Source organism: Arvicola amphibius, chromosome 10 (genome assembly GCF_903992535.2).
Source record: "Arvicola amphibius chromosome 10, mArvAmp1.2, whole genome shotgun sequence".
Classification (NCBI taxonomy): Eukaryota; Metazoa; Chordata; class Mammalia; order Rodentia; family Cricetidae; genus Arvicola; species Arvicola amphibius.
Genome location: NC_052056.1, coordinates 58,459,709 through 58,478,672, shown reverse-complemented (window position 1 = coordinate 58,478,672; position 18,964 = coordinate 58,459,709). Strand labels below are relative to the sequence as shown.

The 18,964-nt window shown below is 49.6% G+C and overlaps 1 protein-coding gene across 3 annotated transcripts in view; it reads right to left on the bottom strand.

Moving 5' to 3' along the window:
* Pdia5 (protein disulfide isomerase family A member 5) overlaps positions 1-18,964 on the bottom strand; it is an 89,128-nt gene that overhangs the window by 41,681 nt on the left and 28,483 nt on the right. For all 3 annotated transcript variants that reach the window (XM_038344974.2, XM_038344976.2, XM_038344975.2), the window contains exons 4-8: positions 13,557-13,640; positions 13,252-13,297; positions 9,615-9,707; positions 7,737-7,797; positions 3,258-3,325 (exon numbers count right to left, since the gene is read on the bottom strand). In XM_038344974.2, the coding sequence (XP_038200902.1) occupies positions 3,258-3,325; positions 7,737-7,797; positions 9,615-9,707; positions 13,252-13,297; positions 13,557-13,640 (352 nt within the window). The remainder of the gene's footprint in view (positions 1-3,257; positions 3,326-7,736; positions 7,798-9,614; positions 9,708-13,251; positions 13,298-13,556; positions 13,641-18,964) is intronic.

Genomic DNA, 18,964 nt, shown 5'->3' with positions numbered 1-18,964 from the left:
TGCGTGGGCACAGACAGGTCCTGTGTCTGTGGCAGGGTGGCAGGACTCTTGGGGACACTGAGGTGGACAGTGTGGCAATGGCGGAAAATGGTCCAGAAATTATATATGGCTGGGGCTGGCTGGGGTCATTTGTAGTCTGATTTGAGGCTTGAGTTATCTGACAGTTCTATAGAGTTTGGAAGTCAAGCTGAGTAGTTTCAAAGTGTACACGGACACAGGCAAGGAGAACATGGTGGGTAATTAAGTCTTTTCTTCAGGCTAAATAATCTTAAAATATGGTACCTTTTGAGGCCCGAAAAATGAGCAGTGAGATTTCCCCAGAGTGATATATATGTACCTTAAGGCCAAACGTCTTCAGGCAAACTACTAAAAATTCACTGGTGAGAAGCAGGCAGAACCCTGGTGTTGCCCGAGAATGAGGTCAGCAGAGAAAACACTGGTTCCTGTAAGACAACCTGGCAGCGGGCTAGTCCCCGACTACGTGATGCCGTTATGTTGACTTTGAACTAATCCCCACTTAATTTGATCCATAAAGACTGTGATGCTGTTTCAAGGCTTCGGATCTCCCATAATGGGACGTGGGCCAGACTCAGTGAGACGGCTCTTGTGATACAGCCTTCTGCGAGTGGTGTATGGATTTTTCCACGCTCCTGAAAGCAGCAGATGCTTTTCTGTTGCCACCAAAAATGCTTCTGCTACTTATGGGTAAGCGCAGAAATGGACAAACATACCAGAGACGCAGTCAAAGCAGGAACTCAATGAGACATCTGCTCACCCATGTTCACAGCCTCTTTCGTAACAGCCAAGAACTAGAAGCAACTCAAATGTCCAGAGAGATAAATAGAGAAGTGGCAGGGGTGTGTGTGTACACGTGTGCATATTATACAGCTTTAAAAGAAAAAAAAAACATTGTGTCACATGCTACAACATGAGTGGGCATAGAGGACAACATGTTAAGCAAAATAAGCCAGTTACAAATCACAAATACTGTATGATTCCACTTTAATGAAGGATCTAACCTCAAAATCACAGAAACAGGAAACAGAAAGGCATAGACCAAGGCTAAGGGCAGGGAGCAAAGGGGAAATTCACAGTGAGCTAGCTGACCTGGAGATCTGTTTCGCAACAATGAACATACTCAGATCTGTACATTAATATGTAACTGAGATGGTGGGAATAACAAGTGTGCTCCTGACTCAGCCTAAGGAACGCACAGATCTATGGCCCAGAAGATGGCTCTTAACAGGACAGGCAGGCAGGCTGTAGGCAGCCCTCCACTGTGGACCTCAGCCCAGCAGAGGGCAGGCAGGAGGTAGGTAGCCCTCTGAGGTGGACTTCAGCCCAGCTCCTCCTCTCTGAGTGTCTGCCTCAGTATGTTGCTGTACCGTGCTGCTTGTTCTGGCTTCTCTAAAGAACTGCTTCCCCAGATGCAGAGATCCACAAGTAACTGATGTAGGAGGTCCTTCTGTATATTTGTTGCTTATATTGATTAATGAATAAAGAATCTGCATTGGCCTGTGATAGGGCAGAGTAGAGCAAGGCTAGGGGTGGGGAACTAAACTGAATGCTGGGAGAAAGAAGGTGGAGTCAAGAGATCACCATGGAGCCACCAGAGGAGAAAGATGCAAGCTACCAGTTGGAACCTTGCCAGTAGGCCATAAAACTCATGGTAAAATATAACATAATAGAAATTGGTTAATTTAAGAGATAAGAATGAGCTAGAAAAAAAAAAAAAAAAAAAAAAAAAAAAAAAAAAAAAAGAATGAGCTAGAAATATGCATAAGCTAATAGGCCAAGCAGTGTTGTAATTAATACAGTTTCTGTGTGATTATTTCAGTTCTGGGAAGCCAGGAACAAACAAACGGCCTCCATACAACAAATAACCACTAGGCTGAGCTCCCAGAGTCTAGTCGAAGAGAGGGAGGAGTGATAATACGAGCAAGGGGGTCAAGACCATGATGGGGAAATCCACAGGAACGACTGGTTTCTTCACTAGCTCACCAATTCCGAACTGACAGCTGCCGAACCTGCATAGGACCAAACTAAACCTTCTGAATGTAGGAGACAGTGGGTGGATTGGGTAGTTTATGGGGCCACAGGCGGTACATCCAGGATCTATTCCTAGTACATGAACTGGATTTTTGGAGTCCATTTCCTATGGAGAGATACCTTGCTCAGCCTAGACACAAGGGGAGGGCCTTAGTCAGGCCTCAACATAGGAGGCCACACCCCCTCTGAGGAGCAGATGGGGTGGTGGGAGCTGGATGAGGTGAGGGAAGAACTGGGATTGACACATAAAATAAAATAAAAATGCTTCCCTGATGGTTTCTCTTCATCATGTCCCCTAAAAGTAGGCTTTCTGTAACCTACTGGCCTCCTCTCTATCTCCCTACATGTTTTTCCTTTCTTCTTTTGGGGATTATCTACAGTCTTGGTTCTGCAGCTCTCCTGTGTAGGCCTGCTTGCTTCCTCCTGCTCTGCTTCCCTCCCCACCCCCACACAGAGCCCAAATATGTGGGGCAAGCCTGATTTCAGGGAGACTGCTCTGAGTTTCCAGTGTACCCCTAGTACCACCAACCCCTTTCCCTCCCAGCAACTGCTAATGCACTTTGGAACCTGTGGTGGTCAAATAGGAGGGGTGGCATTACTAGTAAGTGTGGCCTTTTGCAGTAGGTGTAGCCTTGTTGGGGTAGGTGTGGCCTTGTGGGAGGAAGAGTGTCACTGTGGGGGCGGGCTTTGAGGTCATACATGCTCAAGCACATACATGACACACAGCCTTCTGCTGCCTGCAGTTCAAGATGTAGAACTCTCAGCTCCTTCTCCAGCATCATGACTGCCTGCACACCTCCACACTTCTCACTATGATGATGATGGACTAAACTTCTAAACTGTAAGCCAGCGCCAATTAAATGTTTTCCTTTTTAATAGTTGCCATGGTCACAGTGTCTCTTCACAGAAATAGAAACCCTAGCTAAGACAGACCCCAATATCCAAAACACTAGACTTCAGATGCGCTGCCCTGGCTCCCTGGCCCTGGTTTGCTGTCTCCTCACCATGTTATCACTGGCCTTTGACAGGTGTCAATCACTCCTGCCCTGCAAACACTGCAGTTAGTTCTCCCCTTTCAGAGAACAGGTCTCATCTCAGAAGCAACCTGGGCAGTGGGGACTGGCAGCCTCAGAGCTCAGAACCTACCCTCTCCAGCCCATCCCAGCCAAGTCAGAACTTAGTCCTGCTGGCCCCCAGGCCGGACTTACAAATTGGCCTCGCACTTGGGTGGCAGCCTTCTGGAAATGTGGCATAATCCTCTTGCACATGCTGCACCCTGTTAGAGGCAGATGAAGAACCAAACCTGGTTAGAGTGACGGCAGGTCCTGTGCTCCCCTCCCAACTCCCACACCAGGCCAGCAGCCACCCACAAACATCCACACCATCCCCTCACACATGAGAAAGCTCAGGGCTGACTCAGGCCCTGTGGAACCCAAAATACAGGAAGCAAAGGCCTGACTGCCAAAGAATTTACAGGCACATTAGTTCCTCCATGGAGCTCGGATGGGATAAGCAAAGGTGCCAAAGAGACAGCAAAGCCTATACTGTTCCAGCGTGGCTGGCCTGCTCCATAGCAACATGGGAAGGCAGGACAGATGTCGAGAGCAGCCTCCTACATGCACAGCTAAAAGCTGCCCTCCTTACCCAGTCAGGGATGGCAAATGCAAGAGTCAAATGCCACTAGAAAGGAAAATTTGTGACTATGAGTACAATGACTTTGGGGACTTTCATGCCTCTTCTCTCTCCCATTTACAAGCATAATTAAGCAATAAACTGGAGGCAGTCGGCATGAAAGGTGCTGGCTCTTGCAGGTGGGAAGTGCACTGGGCCAGGACTGAGGAGTTCTGCGCTACTCTTTACTCTGCCCGCTGATGGCCTTGGCCAGATTAACTCCTTTCTGGGCTGTCTCTCCTGGCAAAAGGAGGAAAACAGACCCCCAGCCTCCCCGGCTCTGCACAGGAGCCAGTGGCTCTGCCCTCTCAGGTGTCTGTGGTCTGAATAGTCATGCTCCTCTCTTGGGGTGGTAATACCCCCAACACCAGCATTGGTATACTTGTGTATACATCTATTATTACTTCAGAGCAAGCCTGACATAAACCTGCTCCTTCATCTACACCTAATCAGAAGAGGCCATATTTCTGCACTGACCCCACTGGGCACGAGGTCCAGTTCACTCAGTCACAAGGAATTGTAACATGCCAAGCTGTTACCATTTCTGACAGCTTCTCTGCTGCAAAGAAAGCCTTGAGAGGCGTATCTGAGGGTCAAGGGATCCAGGGCTGCCTGGAAATACATGTCAGCTGGGTTCTCATCTCAAAGAGCAAGCCGTGCTTCAATCAGTGGCAAGCCAACACACGCCCTGAAAGGTTATGGGCAAAGAATCCAGGTAGGAGGGGCTTCTCACCTTCCAAGAGCAGAAAGAGGTATGGAGTATGTGAGTGTGTGTGTGTGTGTTTGTGTGTGTGTGTGTCCATCTGTCCTCTTCCTGGGACTATCCAACCCTTCCTGGTAACAAGTCTACTAGGAGAGACAGATGCAGGAAACTGTGACACAGACCATCACCAATGCCCTACAGCCTTCTCCCCAACATTCCTGCCTGACACCTCTACCACACGCTACCAACCCTGAGCTGGTGAAAGGGTGTGGCACCTGTCCTGGAAAGTCAAGTGGCTCTCTTTTGCTGGCTGGCCACCCTGGCCTGGGCACTAGCAGTGGCAGAAAAGCTGGGAAGATGACAGTGCCCTCGCTGTGGGAACTCCCCGAGGAGACTGAAACAGGGCAGTGCTCTAGGGGAAACACACAAGCCAACACCATGGCAGGAAAAGCAGCAGACTGCAGAGCAGAGATGTTATGCTCCTGGGACTACACTCCCCATCTGCATCTGTCTACCCTTGACCCTTGAGGGATAGGGAATGCTGAGCAGGTGAAGCTCAGTGTCCTTGAGGGTTATGGGACTCTGGCTATGTGAATCTCAGTGTCCCCATCTGTGAAGACAGTGCCTGCCCCATGGGTTCTGTGCAGAGCTACCAAGACAGCAGGAGTCACTGGATGCCCGGGATGCATCTCAGCTCAACACAGGGTATGAGTCAGCTCCTCATCCGCAGTGGGAGAAGTACTTTCACAGGAGGAAGGGAAAGCCACACCATTTCAAGAGGAAAGGAAGGAGGACACATGGTGTTTCTCTTGCACTTCACTGCCTTTCTCAGCCAGGAAGTATGCTTGCCCACCAGCCCAGCCATCCCTCAGGAGCAACCGGCCCCCTGTCCCCCCAGGTGCAGCCTCTCCGTAGCCTGCAGCAAATGCACTCCCCAGCCATCCCAGAGGCAGGGGCCAACAGTTCTGCGTACAGAACGTCCTGGGGGAGTGAGAATGGACAGGAAGCCCCAGACTAACCCTATTTCCAACCTAACTACAAAATAGAGCTGGTGCCATGCTTCCCATGTAAGCTCCTCTTTGGGGGATTCGACTGCGAGGTAGGAAAGAGGTAAGATTAATTATCACTCTCGCAGCCCCAAAGCCCGAGCAGACAGTCTTTTTATTTTCTCATTAATTCAGTGAACAAACATTTACTAAGAGAGCAGCAGGGCCTGGGGACCCAGATGCCTCGTCACAGCTAAGGCTCCCACTGTCTCTGGGTTTATTCATCTACAAGCAATCATCAGATCAGAGTCCTGACAGATTGTCGGGGTAGGGGATGGCTGTGAATCCCAGGAGTGGGGCCACAGCAGCTGGGTTGGTCGAGGCATACTGAAAGCCGGAGTTTCTTTCACTAAACACACACATGCACACATAACAAAAAGACCCGGAGTCTCTGGGACCTTGGCCACTGTCCAATCGGACCCTCCACGGGAAGATGAACTTAGCGAGTCAGTTTTCTTCCTCTCTTCCCACCACTAATATGATCTGTGACACCTTTGAGGATCCCCACTCCTCCAGCCTCAGCTTTCTATTAACAAAAGACAGTCTCTGCAGCCATGAGCAGCACAGGCCTGCTGCCAGGAGGCCTGAGAGTGGGTGGGGCAGAACATGAGGCTGCAAGTGCAGCGAATGCGCTTTTAACATGACTGACGGCGTTCCAGGGAACCTTGGGTGGCTAGGCTCGTAACCTGGCCCTGCCTCTCGAATGCACCATCTAACACACATGCACGCACACACGCACGCCTAGTTCTACAGCTTCATTTCACCAGTGTGCTGAGCCCTGGAGGTGGAGACAAATCAAAGGAGACCCACTCTTCCAGGTGCCAAGGAGAGTGACTTCTGGACCGACCTGCAGCCAAATGACTAATGAGGTCCTCAGCAAAGGGAAAAACCTGCTGTGACCAGCTCATGAGCATTACCAGAGTGAGCCATGGTGAAACTTCAGCCATGGGGCAACTGGGCTCCTCCTGCAGTCACCAACACCTCTGAAGGCAAGGAGGCTGGGCAAGAACTGTTGTCATGATCAAACTACACGCTCAATCAGGCAAAGCCACCAGAACCCCAAAGGGGCATGCGGCCCGAGGTGTACACCAACACACAGGGAACAGGGGAAGGGCCTCTAGGCAAGAAGCTTCCAGAAAGGTGGAAGACAGGCTTTCAAGAGTCAACAGAAGCCTGGTGTCACTGACTGTGCCAGTCACCCCCACCATGCATACTCCTGGGCACAACCTCCTCCCACAGCTGACAAAGCCCTCTGGTTTCTGGAAGGGTATGTGTAGTCCCAGGGTCAGAGTTCAGAGCCTTAACAGGTTCCAACTGTGCTGAGTTGGGACTATGAGACTGCAGGAATGATTAGAACAGATTGTATCTCTGCTACTAGTACTCAATCAGCTGTACAGCAGCCATAGATACTGTATCAATGTACATAGCAGAGTTCCAATAAAACTTTATTACAAAAACAGTGAGCCATGGGGCCACAGTTTGCTGATCCATATCAAAGGCTTATGAAGCAGCAGGCACAGCAGTTTTTCAATAAAACAGAATACAGTAATCATCTGGTACAGGACATAGCACGTGGTAGGGGTAAGTATGGCTTTGTGACACAGACGTGGCTTATTTACATGTAATTTACATAGAGTTTCAGTGCAGGGCGGTGATGTGAAATCTTCTCAAGTCTGTGAAATGCAGTTAAAAGGTGGCAAAGCCTGTTCTCTGAAAAGTGTGGAAACTGAGCCCAGAGAGGTGGAGTACTTGGCCAAGCTCTTCTAGCTCACTGGGAGCCAGCTGGCATCAGATCTGGGTCTTCCCGCTGCCACCTCAACTGTCCTTCTGCCATTTCCCACAGCCTCGGGCTTCATACAGCTATGGAGCCCAAATCCCCAGGTCCCACTTCGCCTCACCCTGGGCCCCTGGTCCTGCCAGCTGACACCAGCAGTGTTGAGGGCACTGGTGTCACGAAGGCAGAGGGGCTTGGGGTGGTGAGGAGTAGCAAGTCCAGGGGCTGGTGGGCAAGAGCAGAGCTACAGCAAGCACACAAGTGGGGGGCACGCCCTGCAAACTCCAGGGCCAGAGGCAGGAGACTACACAGCTAACTAGAAGGAGACACCCTCCCCAGGGTGGAGAGGGCAGGAGGCTGCCAATTCGACTGGAGAGAGAGGGAGAGGACAGCAGGAAGATGGGAGCCAGGCAGAATGGCCAAGGGGAAGGCATGAAGGTAGAGAGATCACCAGCAGTTTGAATGGACTGTGGCCCAAGGAGCATTCACTTACAGGGAGCGTAAAACATCATGAGGAGTGGCTTCTCTTCTTTCTTCAGGAGCCGTCTGAAGTCCTGAGGCATAAAGAGAAAACCCCAGGAGGTCACACACAAGGAGACAACGTGGGAGCTTTTGGCCACCTTTGCCCCAGAACACAGTGATGAGAGGTAAGGCGGTGAACGCTTCAGAATTCATATGAGACTCAGTCATAGCCCAACAGGAAATGGAAGAACCTTGGGTTGCCCTATTCTAGACAACTCTGCCATCAGAGAGGATGAAACACAGGGTCTGAGGGGACAAATGGTTCTCCCAAGTCACTGGGCGAGGTGACGAAGCCAGAGTCAGCTACTAACCTTCAGTTTTACCTATAAAACCCAAAGACACCAAGGAGCCCTTTTCTACAAGACTACTAAAAAGATCAGCCCTCCACGTGATTTCACCAGTGGCTGTCTCAGTGAGGACAACAGTTTTCATGACTGCTCTTTGTGACCCCGGGGATCTGCTGACTGAAGTACTGGATGATTGAGCCCACAGCAGCTAATCTCTTCTCTGGCTTCTGGTCTACCACCACATGGGTCCACAGACCCACAGTGCCCCGCGGGACAATCCAGGACATCATAAACAGATCATCTGTATTTGTGAAACAGTTAGATCACTGCCCGGCACATTATTAGGTAATATAAAATGACCCGTTAAATAACTGTGGCCAACAGAAAAGGGAAAACGGGTGTCACAATGCTCTGACGACTGGTCCGAGAGGGAGCCAATGGAGGGGGGGAGAAGCGAGCCCGCTGAGGGCTGCAGAGAAGCCCCGCCACAGAGCATATTTTGATTACAGTAAGTTCCTCCAACCAGCTTTCTCAGAAGAAAATTAAAGGCCTTTGCTTTTCGAATAATAAGGAAAATAAGAGAAAATTTCAAAAGGCAGCTTTCTGACAGCAACATGGCACGGGATAAGTAAATGATGTCAGGCCCCGCACGATGGGATACAACTGAAGCACTGAAGAGCGGGGCGGAATAGTTAATGTCACACTAAGATGTGCATGTTAAACTGGGGGGGGGGGCAGCTATAGAACAGCATATAAATGCAATGACGTGCTTCTGAGTAAAAATATTTATGTATGCATTACCTTAAAAGCCTGGAAGCCTCCACAAATATCAGTAGTGGGCCATCTCTCAATGAAGAGACGGGGTGATTTGTGGTTTTCTTTTATGCATAAGCTACGCTTTCTAAATATTCAACAGGGAATGTGTATTACTTAGACTTTTTTTCAGCTAGATAAAACAAGATTGTAATTTTTGTGGGAATCTAAAACACTCTGTAAAAAAAAAAAGGGAAAAAAAGCGAACCCTTATTTACATTCACAATTGTAATTAGATGTTTACCTCAAAAACAACCAAAGAGGGACGCTTTGAGAAACTGTAGTATTAGGGATATAGCTCAGAGGGAGGAAGTCTGCTCAGCACCCACACCCTGGGCTTGAGTCTCAATACTGGGAGTGAAAATCATGGCGTTTGAGCGTGGTTAGATGCTGAGTCTGCAAGCTGGGGAACCAAAGGCATAAAGAGCAGCTTTCAAAGGTGAATGAAGATGAAGTAAGTTCTGTATTCGAGCTCAGTAATGAGATGCAGTCAGGACCACAGGTAGACGGCCACCTCTGCAGAAATGCCTGAGGAAGGCTGCGGTGGCTCTGGGGAGTTCTGGTCACTAGCTCTTGTTATCTATCAGGCAAGTACGTGAGCGATCCCTCCTTCACAGTTTCATCTAAGTTTTTAAATATTTTCTGAGGAGGGGTTAGGACTTAAAACATGATTACATTTCGATCCTAACAACCTTCCCACAGACATTTGGCCTTAACTGGAGATAACAGAAGCAAAGAGAATAGATTACCTTTTCATTGTCAATGTGGACAACATCTTTGGCTTCAGGATCTTCTTCCCACAGCGGGGGACCCTTGGGGTCCTTCAGAAAGGCCACTATGGACTGAGGGGGAGAAAAAGGAAAAGAAACAAGGACTTTGGTCAGGAAATGGGGGAGGTGGCAGACCCAGAGACCTACTCTGCTACCTGTCTAAATATCCAGGCACACCAAGTGCCAGTCCTGGCATGTGCTGGGAGGGGGAAATATTTCTTGTCCATGGGCATCACCACTAAGTGACCAGAATTTATTCCCAGCACGTCTCCCGAGCCTTTTCAATCCCATGGCACCACTGGTCAGCTGACGTGGACATGCATCTCTACCTGTACCTTGAGACGATAAGCAGGCCTCTTCAGCCAGAGACACTCCAGGGCTTCAACTACAAATCTTCCCCCAGGAAGCCTTTCTGCTCAACTGAACAAAGGCCTCCAGGCTGCTGCAAAACACCTCCTTCCACATCCCTGAGCCCCTCTCCTGCCAGCTTCTAGGCATGTAAACACTTATCGTCTACTGGGGAGTTCGCGATCTACACTGCTGACAGAGCAGTGTGCGAGTCAGCGGGCTCCAATCGGAGAAGGATAATGTCCAGTTGCTCTCCATCCTCGCCACCCATAACACTTCACCGGTGTAGACAGAAATGACACCTCAGTCTGGGGAGATGTTCAAGCTGGGTGAGAACCAGGAAAAGTGCCTCACCCTTCTCCCAGCCCACTCGCGGCTGAGGGGGACAGCCATCCTGGGTCAACACACAAGGATCTTCAGAGTCGCTATGTGATAAAAGTAAGATTGCTTATTTTGGGGAGCTGGAGAGCTGGCTCATTAATTAAGAACAATGGCTCCTCTTCCAGAGGACTCAGGTTTGATTTCCAGCAACCACATGATAACCCTCTATAACTCCAGTTCCAGAGAATCCAGCACCTTTCTCTGACCTCCACAGGCACTACCAGCACATGGTGCACACATAGGACATGCAAGCAAAATACTCATACACATTTAAAAAGAATAGATTTCTTATTTCAGTCAATTTTATCAAGTGTCGGCGAGCAAATGCCAAGCTGAGGGCTGGGGGGTGGGGTGAGTAAGGAAAGAAAGAAGGAAGGCAGAAGGGAGAAGGGGAAACAGCCCTTAATGAGGTTATGCACTTAGCAGAGGACCTTGGTGGGTCTATTGTTTCTGGAACCTCCTATGTGGGAGGGGCTACTACAGGACAATGAGCCAGGCTTTTAGAAGGTCTCTTTCCGATAGCACTGCTTATCTGCCCAGATGGAATGGTGAAGTCCCTCCTAGCAAGGGAAGGACAGCCACTTTGCAAAAGTTAGACCTACCCTTCCTTGATCGCTTGTCAACACTTCATCAGGACAACATACGTCAAACGGCACGGACCAGACGGTGCCTTTCCGGAGCTTATACTTACCACAGCCACAGAGGCAGCATCCCATCTAACACAGGAAACAGATGCTAGTGGGTGCCCACCTGCCTGCTATTCCACAAATACCTAGTATGGTGTTCTCAATCTAGAGCACACAAAATTAAGACTCTAGTTGGGAAAGTCTGGACCACCTTGCTATGTGCATACACACTATTTGGTCCCTAATTCAGTAGTCAGGGGGGTCAGGAACATAGGACTGGTCCGCAGTTACTGCTTCAGAGGACTTGGGGGGAGTCCTGCCTCCAGACTCAGCATGAGCTGAGCTTCAGAGTTCCCACAATCTGCTCATCTCACCTCTACCCAGAATCCAGAGAAAACAAAAACAAACAAAACAAAAAAGAAACAATTAAAACAGTCGTGTTAGAATCCTGCTGTTTGTGTGGGTGTCATTTTCATTTAACTAATGCTCAACACCACCCACCGGTTCTTTCCAACTTTTAACGAGACATCATGGGAATCGGCACCTGGGAGCCCACTCAGTTCCTGGAGCATCATTAGCTGGATGCTCAGTATCCAAATAACCAAGAGAAATGTTATGCCTTCCTCTGCCCTACTCTCTCTTGACCCTCCGAGTTTGGAGATCCTACCATTGTGGCTGCCCATTCTGAAACCAAAGACCCTGGCCAATGCTCCTCCTGACCCATTGTTTGATGCAGAAAGAGATACATACAGGAGTGTGACAGAGACCACTCTGCCCCTTTCACCAGCCTGTCCTTGGGCTTCTGGCTGCCTCCCTGACACAGAGTTCTTTCTGGGCAGCACTATTCCTGCTCAATGACTCCAGGGCAGACCTTCCAGAGGTCCAATCACAAACCAGCCAATCCTTCATCGATATGTAAACAATTCACCCATCCTGCTTCCCAATCACATTTTGCTCCCGGAGAACATGTGGTCTCTCTCCAAGGACATTAGTCGATGTCACAACACAGAACACAGAAGGCCAAGCAACTCTAGTTGGAAATAAATCTCCAAACTTCAAAATAGGTGTTAAGAGAGTATAGAAATAAGCAGAGAGCCCATAAAGCAGAACCTGTGGGTCGTGATCCCTTTGGGGGTCACATATCAGATATCCTGCATTATCAGACATTTACATCACCATTCATTACAATAGCAAAGTTACAGTTACAAAGTAGCAACAAATCTAATTTTATGGTTGAGGGTCATCACAACATGAGGAATTGTATTCAGGGTCGTAACATTAGGAATGTCAAGATCCAATGCCATGGAGGGTACAGCTGTAGCAACTTCAATACAGAGGTTTGGGTAAATAAGGAATGACCTGTGAGAAGGGCAAAGGGAGCTGAGCACTGACAGCTATACACACAGCTGAACAGACAGGAACAACTGCAAAGGGATGGAGAAAGTGAGACAGGGCAGAGGATGTAGCACAGTGGTAGAGCACCTGCCGATCAGACATGAGGCCCTAGGCGCATTCTCCTGTGTGGTAAAGCAAATAAACGGGATGGGGAGCAGGAAATACAGGTGCTCAGAGAAGAACCTTGCCTGAGTTCAGCTCAGGTTAGAACCAGATGAAATACATGGCCAAGGAAGGTAATGGCCCTGGACCAGAGCGTGATGCTGGCGGGAGGCAGAAGATGCTTAAGTTGAAGGAGAGCTGAGGGCCGTGGAAAGGCAGCTCCTCTGTGAAAGCCAGGCGGCCCCTGAAGGCTCAGGACCGCATTTATCTTTATATAGGCTTTCCACCTACTTATAGATTGGATAGTAGCAGGGACACTTGGTGATATCTACATCTCACCTGGAAGGAGCCACATCAGCTTGAAGCTGCCGATCTGCCCCCACGCTTACCATGCTTACCCAAACACCGGGCAGTTCATGACCTTCAGTCTACAGATGGCCCCTGTGGGTACCCCGACTGATGAGGAGATTGTTTTGAAGCCAGAGCAAAAGGAGACCATGACCTCTGGAGCGGGGAGGGGTCACGATATCACCTGCCTCAATAGGTGAGTCCTAGGCATTCACTGATAGGGCCGGGGTGTCCCCTGTGTCAACAGCTATAAACCTGGCTAGATCCTCTGCTGACATCAAAATTAATGATAAGGACCCTCGGGTGGTCAGGAGGGGCCCTTGTGCAACCTGCCCTTTCTCCTTTCAGTGAGACCTGCCAAGCTTCTGGTGTCCACTCAGGCTCCACCCCACAGAGAGGGAGAGAGGCAAATTCACCTTCAGCGTCACAGCTCGGTCATATTCCATGTGAAATGCACCATCCCTGTCAAATAAGGAAAAGGTGTTAACTTTAATATGCTTCAGCTAACAGACACTGTTCATAACTCTGTGTGTGTGTGTGTGCATGTGTGTCTGTCTGTATGTATGTCTCTTTCCTCCTGTCTTTCTAATAAATAATGGTAAATACAGAGGAAAAATCATTCTGAAATAAACTAAATCTAACTGAAATCTGGTGTTCATTGATACTACCAATAAAACTCTCAGCACTTTCTCTGAAATTGGGAATGTGCAGGGTTACTTACTGGTAATGGAATAATTCAATCTTCTTGTCCTTTGGGCTGAGGTCAACTTTCATCTTCTTGCACAATTTTCTACTCTCTGCGTCACTGAAAGACAGAAATGTCGGGCACCATTTGTTACCTAGAGTCGTCACATAGGTGTTGACAGCAGAATCTGCTGGAGATCTAAGAAACAAGGCCGGTGACCTAGAATTCTCAGGTGCAGATGAAGACGGTGGCTCTGGGGGACCTGGAGAGTAACGGACAGGGTGTGTACTCTGCGGTGGTCAGGGGAGGGACAAGCAGGAGGGGAGAGCATGTGCTGCCTGAAGAGACCTCAGGGGAAGTGAAGCGCTGGGAAAGTGAGGGGGCGGGGAGCTCACTATAGTAATGAATATAAAACTGAAGCCAGGGACCATAGGCCCAGTTGCTCAGGAAGCTGAAGCAGGAGAATCGCTTGAGCCTAGGAGTTCACCACTATGGGGGGCAGGGGAGTGAACGCCCTACAACATGGCCTGTCACCTGGGGAAGTTTAAAACAGCCTGGCCTTCTGCTTCAGAATCTGGGGAAGTGGCGCCACAGCAAGATTCTGCTTCTGAGGCTCTGAATGTGTGCCACCTGCTACAGGCCATCTGCCTGGGAAAAGAAAATACCCTGCCCATGTTGGAGAAGAGCTGGGATTTGTTAAAGAGCCAGGAAGAAGAGCAGCACTTTGGTTAGAGAAACCTCTCTCTCCCTTGTCGGGGAATATACTAGGAATCCTCCTGGCACGCACGGCCTGTCCGTCAGGTACCCCATCACTGTTCAGAAAGTACCCGTGTAGGACCTGAACTCTTGAACTGTGGTATCCTTCCAGAGGGGCCAGTAAAACCTCCAAGTGTGATGCTTACAGCAGCATTTCCCAGGAACTCATTAGAAACACAAAGGCCCTAGTCCATACCCCCTATACAACTACTCTTGGGAACCTGAGTAAATGCATCCTAACACTACTTCTAGGCACCTGCTATGTGCTGTTGACAGTGGTTCTCAAGCTTCCTAATACTGAGACCCTTTAATACACTTCTTCATGTTGTGGTGACCCCCTACCCCCAACCATACGATTGTTTCCATTGCTACTTCATAATTGTAACTTTGCTACCATTTTGAATCATTTGTAAATATCTGATGTGCAACCCCTGTGAAAGAATCCTTCAACACCAAAGGGGTCACGGCCCACAGGTTGAGAACCACTGTGCTGTGGGACCTATGGAGTGAGAGTACTGGTCTGCACAGGTCCTTCTTCCTCAGCTCCCTGTCTCAGTCCCCTAGAGACCCCCTACTCTCACTGTTCCCTGTGCACTCTGACCCAGGAACCAGCCAAAGGCAGCCTGCTGATCCACCGACCCAGCATCCTGGCTGTCCTGTAAGGACCATGTCTCCAGGTCTGAATGGGATCAGTGAGAACATTCTGGCCATCAGACAGCCACTCCATGATACCTGGCCACACAGCAGCAGTCTCCAGGGAAACTGTGCTGCCAGCTATGGCAGCTGCCTGTGGTAAGTTACCCCCTCTGCACACCTCACTCCACATACAGACACCAGCGTCACACAGGTATGGCAGCCGGCTGTGAGAAGTTATCCCCCCCACACCTGTCTGCACACCTCACTCCACATACAGACACCAGCGTCACACAGCTGGGATGGGGCTCCAGAGCAGATGGGCTCATTCAGCCCCCGCCCCCCAGCTCAATTCTCTAAGCAATACCATCAGCAGACAAACAAAACTGCAGGCACCAATGTAAGAGAGAGATTTTCAAATTAAGAAAACATGTCTGGAGCCCGGCGGTGGTGGTACATGTCTTTAATCACAGCACTCTCGGGAGGCAGAGGCAGATGGATCTCTATCTCTGTGAGTTCAAGGCCAGCCTGGTCTATAGGAGCTAGTTTCCGGACAGTTAGGGTTGTTACACAGAGAAACCCTGTCTCAAAAAAAAAAAAAAAAAAACAAAAAAAAAAAACAGGGGGGGGGGGAACATATCTGGCTGGGTGGTGGTGGCACACACCTTTAATCCCAGCACTCAGGAAGCAGAGGCAGGACCTACAAGTTTGAGGCCAGCGTGGTCTAAAGAATGAATTCCAGGACAGGCAGGGCTACACAAAAGAAACCTGTCAAGAAAGAAAGAAAGAAGAAAGGAAGGAAGGAAGGAAGGAAGAAAGAAAGAAAGAAAGAAAGAAAGAAAGAAAGAAAGAAAGAAAGAAAGAAAGGCCAGTCATCTGGATGAATGAAGAGAGTGCAGGTGGATGGAGATGGCACTGTGCCCCTCCTCACCCAGGCCTCCGGCATCCCTCTCTCTATAGTCCCAGATGTTTGGCAACCTTTGTGGCCGTTACCTCTTCCAGTCACTGGACTGTAAACTGTTGTGAGATATTATTTTGAGATGTGTTACTTTTGTTTATGCTGTGGAACGTCTGTTTAATGATGCAAAGATGTGTTGCATTTTTTTATGTTGCATTTGTTTACCTCTCTGAAGCTATGTTACTTTGCCTGTCTAAACACCTGATGATCTAATAAAGAGCTGAACGACCAATAGCGAGGCAGGAGAAAGGATAAGTGGACCTGGCAGGCGGAGAGAATTAAACAGAAGGAAAAATCTTGGAAAAGGAAGACCTAGGGGACAAAAGAGCAAGGAGCGAGAAAAGAAGGGGCCAGCCACCCAGCCACCCGGCCACCCAGCCACCCAGCCACCCGGCCACCCGGCCACCCAGCCACCCAGCCACCCAGCCAGTCAGAGCAAGAGTGAAAATAAGATCACAGAAGAAAAGCGAAAAGCCCAGCGGCAAAAGGAAGCCGGGATAATTTAAGAAGAGCTGGCTATAAACAAGCCAAGCTAAGGCCGGGCATTTATAAGTAATAAGCCTCTGTGTGTGATTTATTTAGGAGCTGGGTGGCGGGACCCCAAAAGAGTAAAGAGCCTAAGAGTAAAAACAACCAACTACAGCAAACAGTGGAGACTCAAGAATGGTATGAGGAACACACGGAGGAAGGGCAGGGAGCAGTGACATCACAGGGGGACAGAAGATGGCAAAGGATAGGAAACAGAGTGTTAAGAGAGATGAGCTGGGTTTGGGACAAAGAGGTGAGCTGGACAGGCTGGAAGAAGGCATCAGAAGATGACGCACAGCATCAAGCCTAAACCCTCTCACCCTAAAGCCTGGAGCCGGCCACATACATGGCTCTTCTGACAGCAGCTGTCTTGGTCTGGGTTTACCCCTACCTTTGTGGAATCTACTGTGAAGCTGAACTGCCGAGGCCTGTGTGCCAAACAGCAGCCAACGAGGCCCCCTTCCCTGTCCTGAGTTAAGTCCCTGGAGAGAGGGCCATGCTCAGGATATTTACGACCAACCCCGACACTTTCTTCACCCACCCTGCCGTGTTCTGCTCTGTTCTGCGAATCCTCTGATCACCTTCCCATCATCCAGAGCAACAACAATCGGTGCAGGAACTTAACTTTGGCTGCCATGTGACCTTCCCAGGCCCTGTCCAGTCTGGCAGCCAAAAACCTAAGCCATGGGAGAGTCCCAGAGACGAAGCCTCAGATCCCATTCAGCAGCAAACGTCCCACACGAAGCAATGTGGGTGGTGGAACCTGGAATCGGGAACACAGGAACACCTAGTCTCTTCCTTGAGGTGGTTCTGTGGCCTAGCCCAGCTTGCAGGGATGGAATTTGCCCATCTCTGTCCCAGGCTTCCTTGTTGCAGACTATATAACCCTCTTTCTCAGGTTATATAACACTGCCTAAGGTCCTCAACTCTCCCCTGCCTCCTACACACTCTGCCACAGAGATGGAACCAGATATGGCTCCCTTCCTATCAAATCTCTCCCAACCTCCCTTCTCCCCGTCTCTCTCCACTTGTCTCTGCCTGCTCCGTCCCATCAGAAAAGCTTGCCCCCTGAAATCAAGGCCATGCCTTCATTCACAGCTGCTCCTTAGGGTCACCAGAGCAGCTGGCACACAGTGGCATTCAAATAACTTGACTGGACAGGTGAATTAGCGGATGAATGAGAGATGAATGTAAGATGCTATCTTGGAACTGCTAGGCCAAGGCCCTGAACTTCTGGCTTCCTGGGCACCTGGAATCCTGCCAGGTGACAAATCCCGAGGGGGCTCCCTCAGCTCTCTGCCCTCTCTCCCAACAATCCTGTCTCTTAGAGTATCTAAGTATGCACGTGCGCGGGTACTAATTGTGCAGCTCAGACAGTCAAAGTTGTAAGAGTTCAGGAAGGGAAGAAAATTACCCATGCTCCTTAGCACTTAAAAGGATCTGAGTTGAGAGATTAAGAACAATTAATTGATCCACTGTCTCCCTCCCTCCTGCAGCTCGTGACTGGGGCTCAAGGGGAAAAGGAGACAAAGGCAGAGAAATGAGCTTTGCCAGAAGTCCCAGAGAGCCAGGCTCTCCTCTGACTGGCAGGAAGTACACACCAGTCTTCCAGGAGGCGTCAAGGCCACACACCACCCCCCTCTACTTTATTTGCCCCTCCACCTTCGCTACAAAGAACGAGGAGGGAAAGATCTCGGAGGCCTCTGCACATCCCATACCCCGCACCCCAAGAGACAGGTACAAGTGGGGACGAGGTTGCTCGTCTAGGGTGGCTGCTGCGGGGTACAGGTGCTTAAACTCTGAGGAGTCAGATCCAGGACTGAGACTGGAGTGAGAGTAAGGAAAGATGGAGAAGATGCGGAGGCTAAGAGGAGGAGCTACTGGGTCTTTCCAGACCTGCAGCCTGAGCCTGTCCTAGACGGCTACTCAGCCAGCTGGTATATGGGTTCCAGACCTGGCGCCACCACCAGCAGGTAGGACCTTCAGGGAAGCCTGAGCTGTAAAACATAGGACAGGATGAGAGTGGCTGCTCGGTGCCAAACAAGGACAGAGTGTGGCTGGACTATATGATGAGGAGACAGCTGGAGAGCAGCCCTGGAGAAGTTCAACCTTAACCCTTGAAGGGATGCTAGCAGAACGATGCCCGGTTGGCTAGTCTCCTTGGTGCCTACCTCTGAAGTAGGTGATGAGGTATGTGTTGGAGACTGCGGTAAGGACCTGGAAAGAGGCCTGTGGCCTCTCCTCTCTGGTGGAAAAGGCCCCTTCTCCACCTGCCTGTCCAGACCAGCGTCTATCTAAGGCAACGGTTCTCAACTTGAAGGTCACAACCCCTTTGGGGGTTGAATGACCCTTTCACAGGATATTTACATTATAATCCATAACGGTTGCAAAATATAGTTGTGAAGTAGCAACGAAAATAATTTAACAGTTGGGGTCTCCCCAGCATAAGGAGCTGTATTAAAGGGCCACAGCATTAGTAAGGTTGAGAACCACTGGTCTAAGGGCTTTGTTTCTCAGTTGGAACTTATTCCCCAAATGCATGCCATATGCCAGAAGATATCTAAAGCCA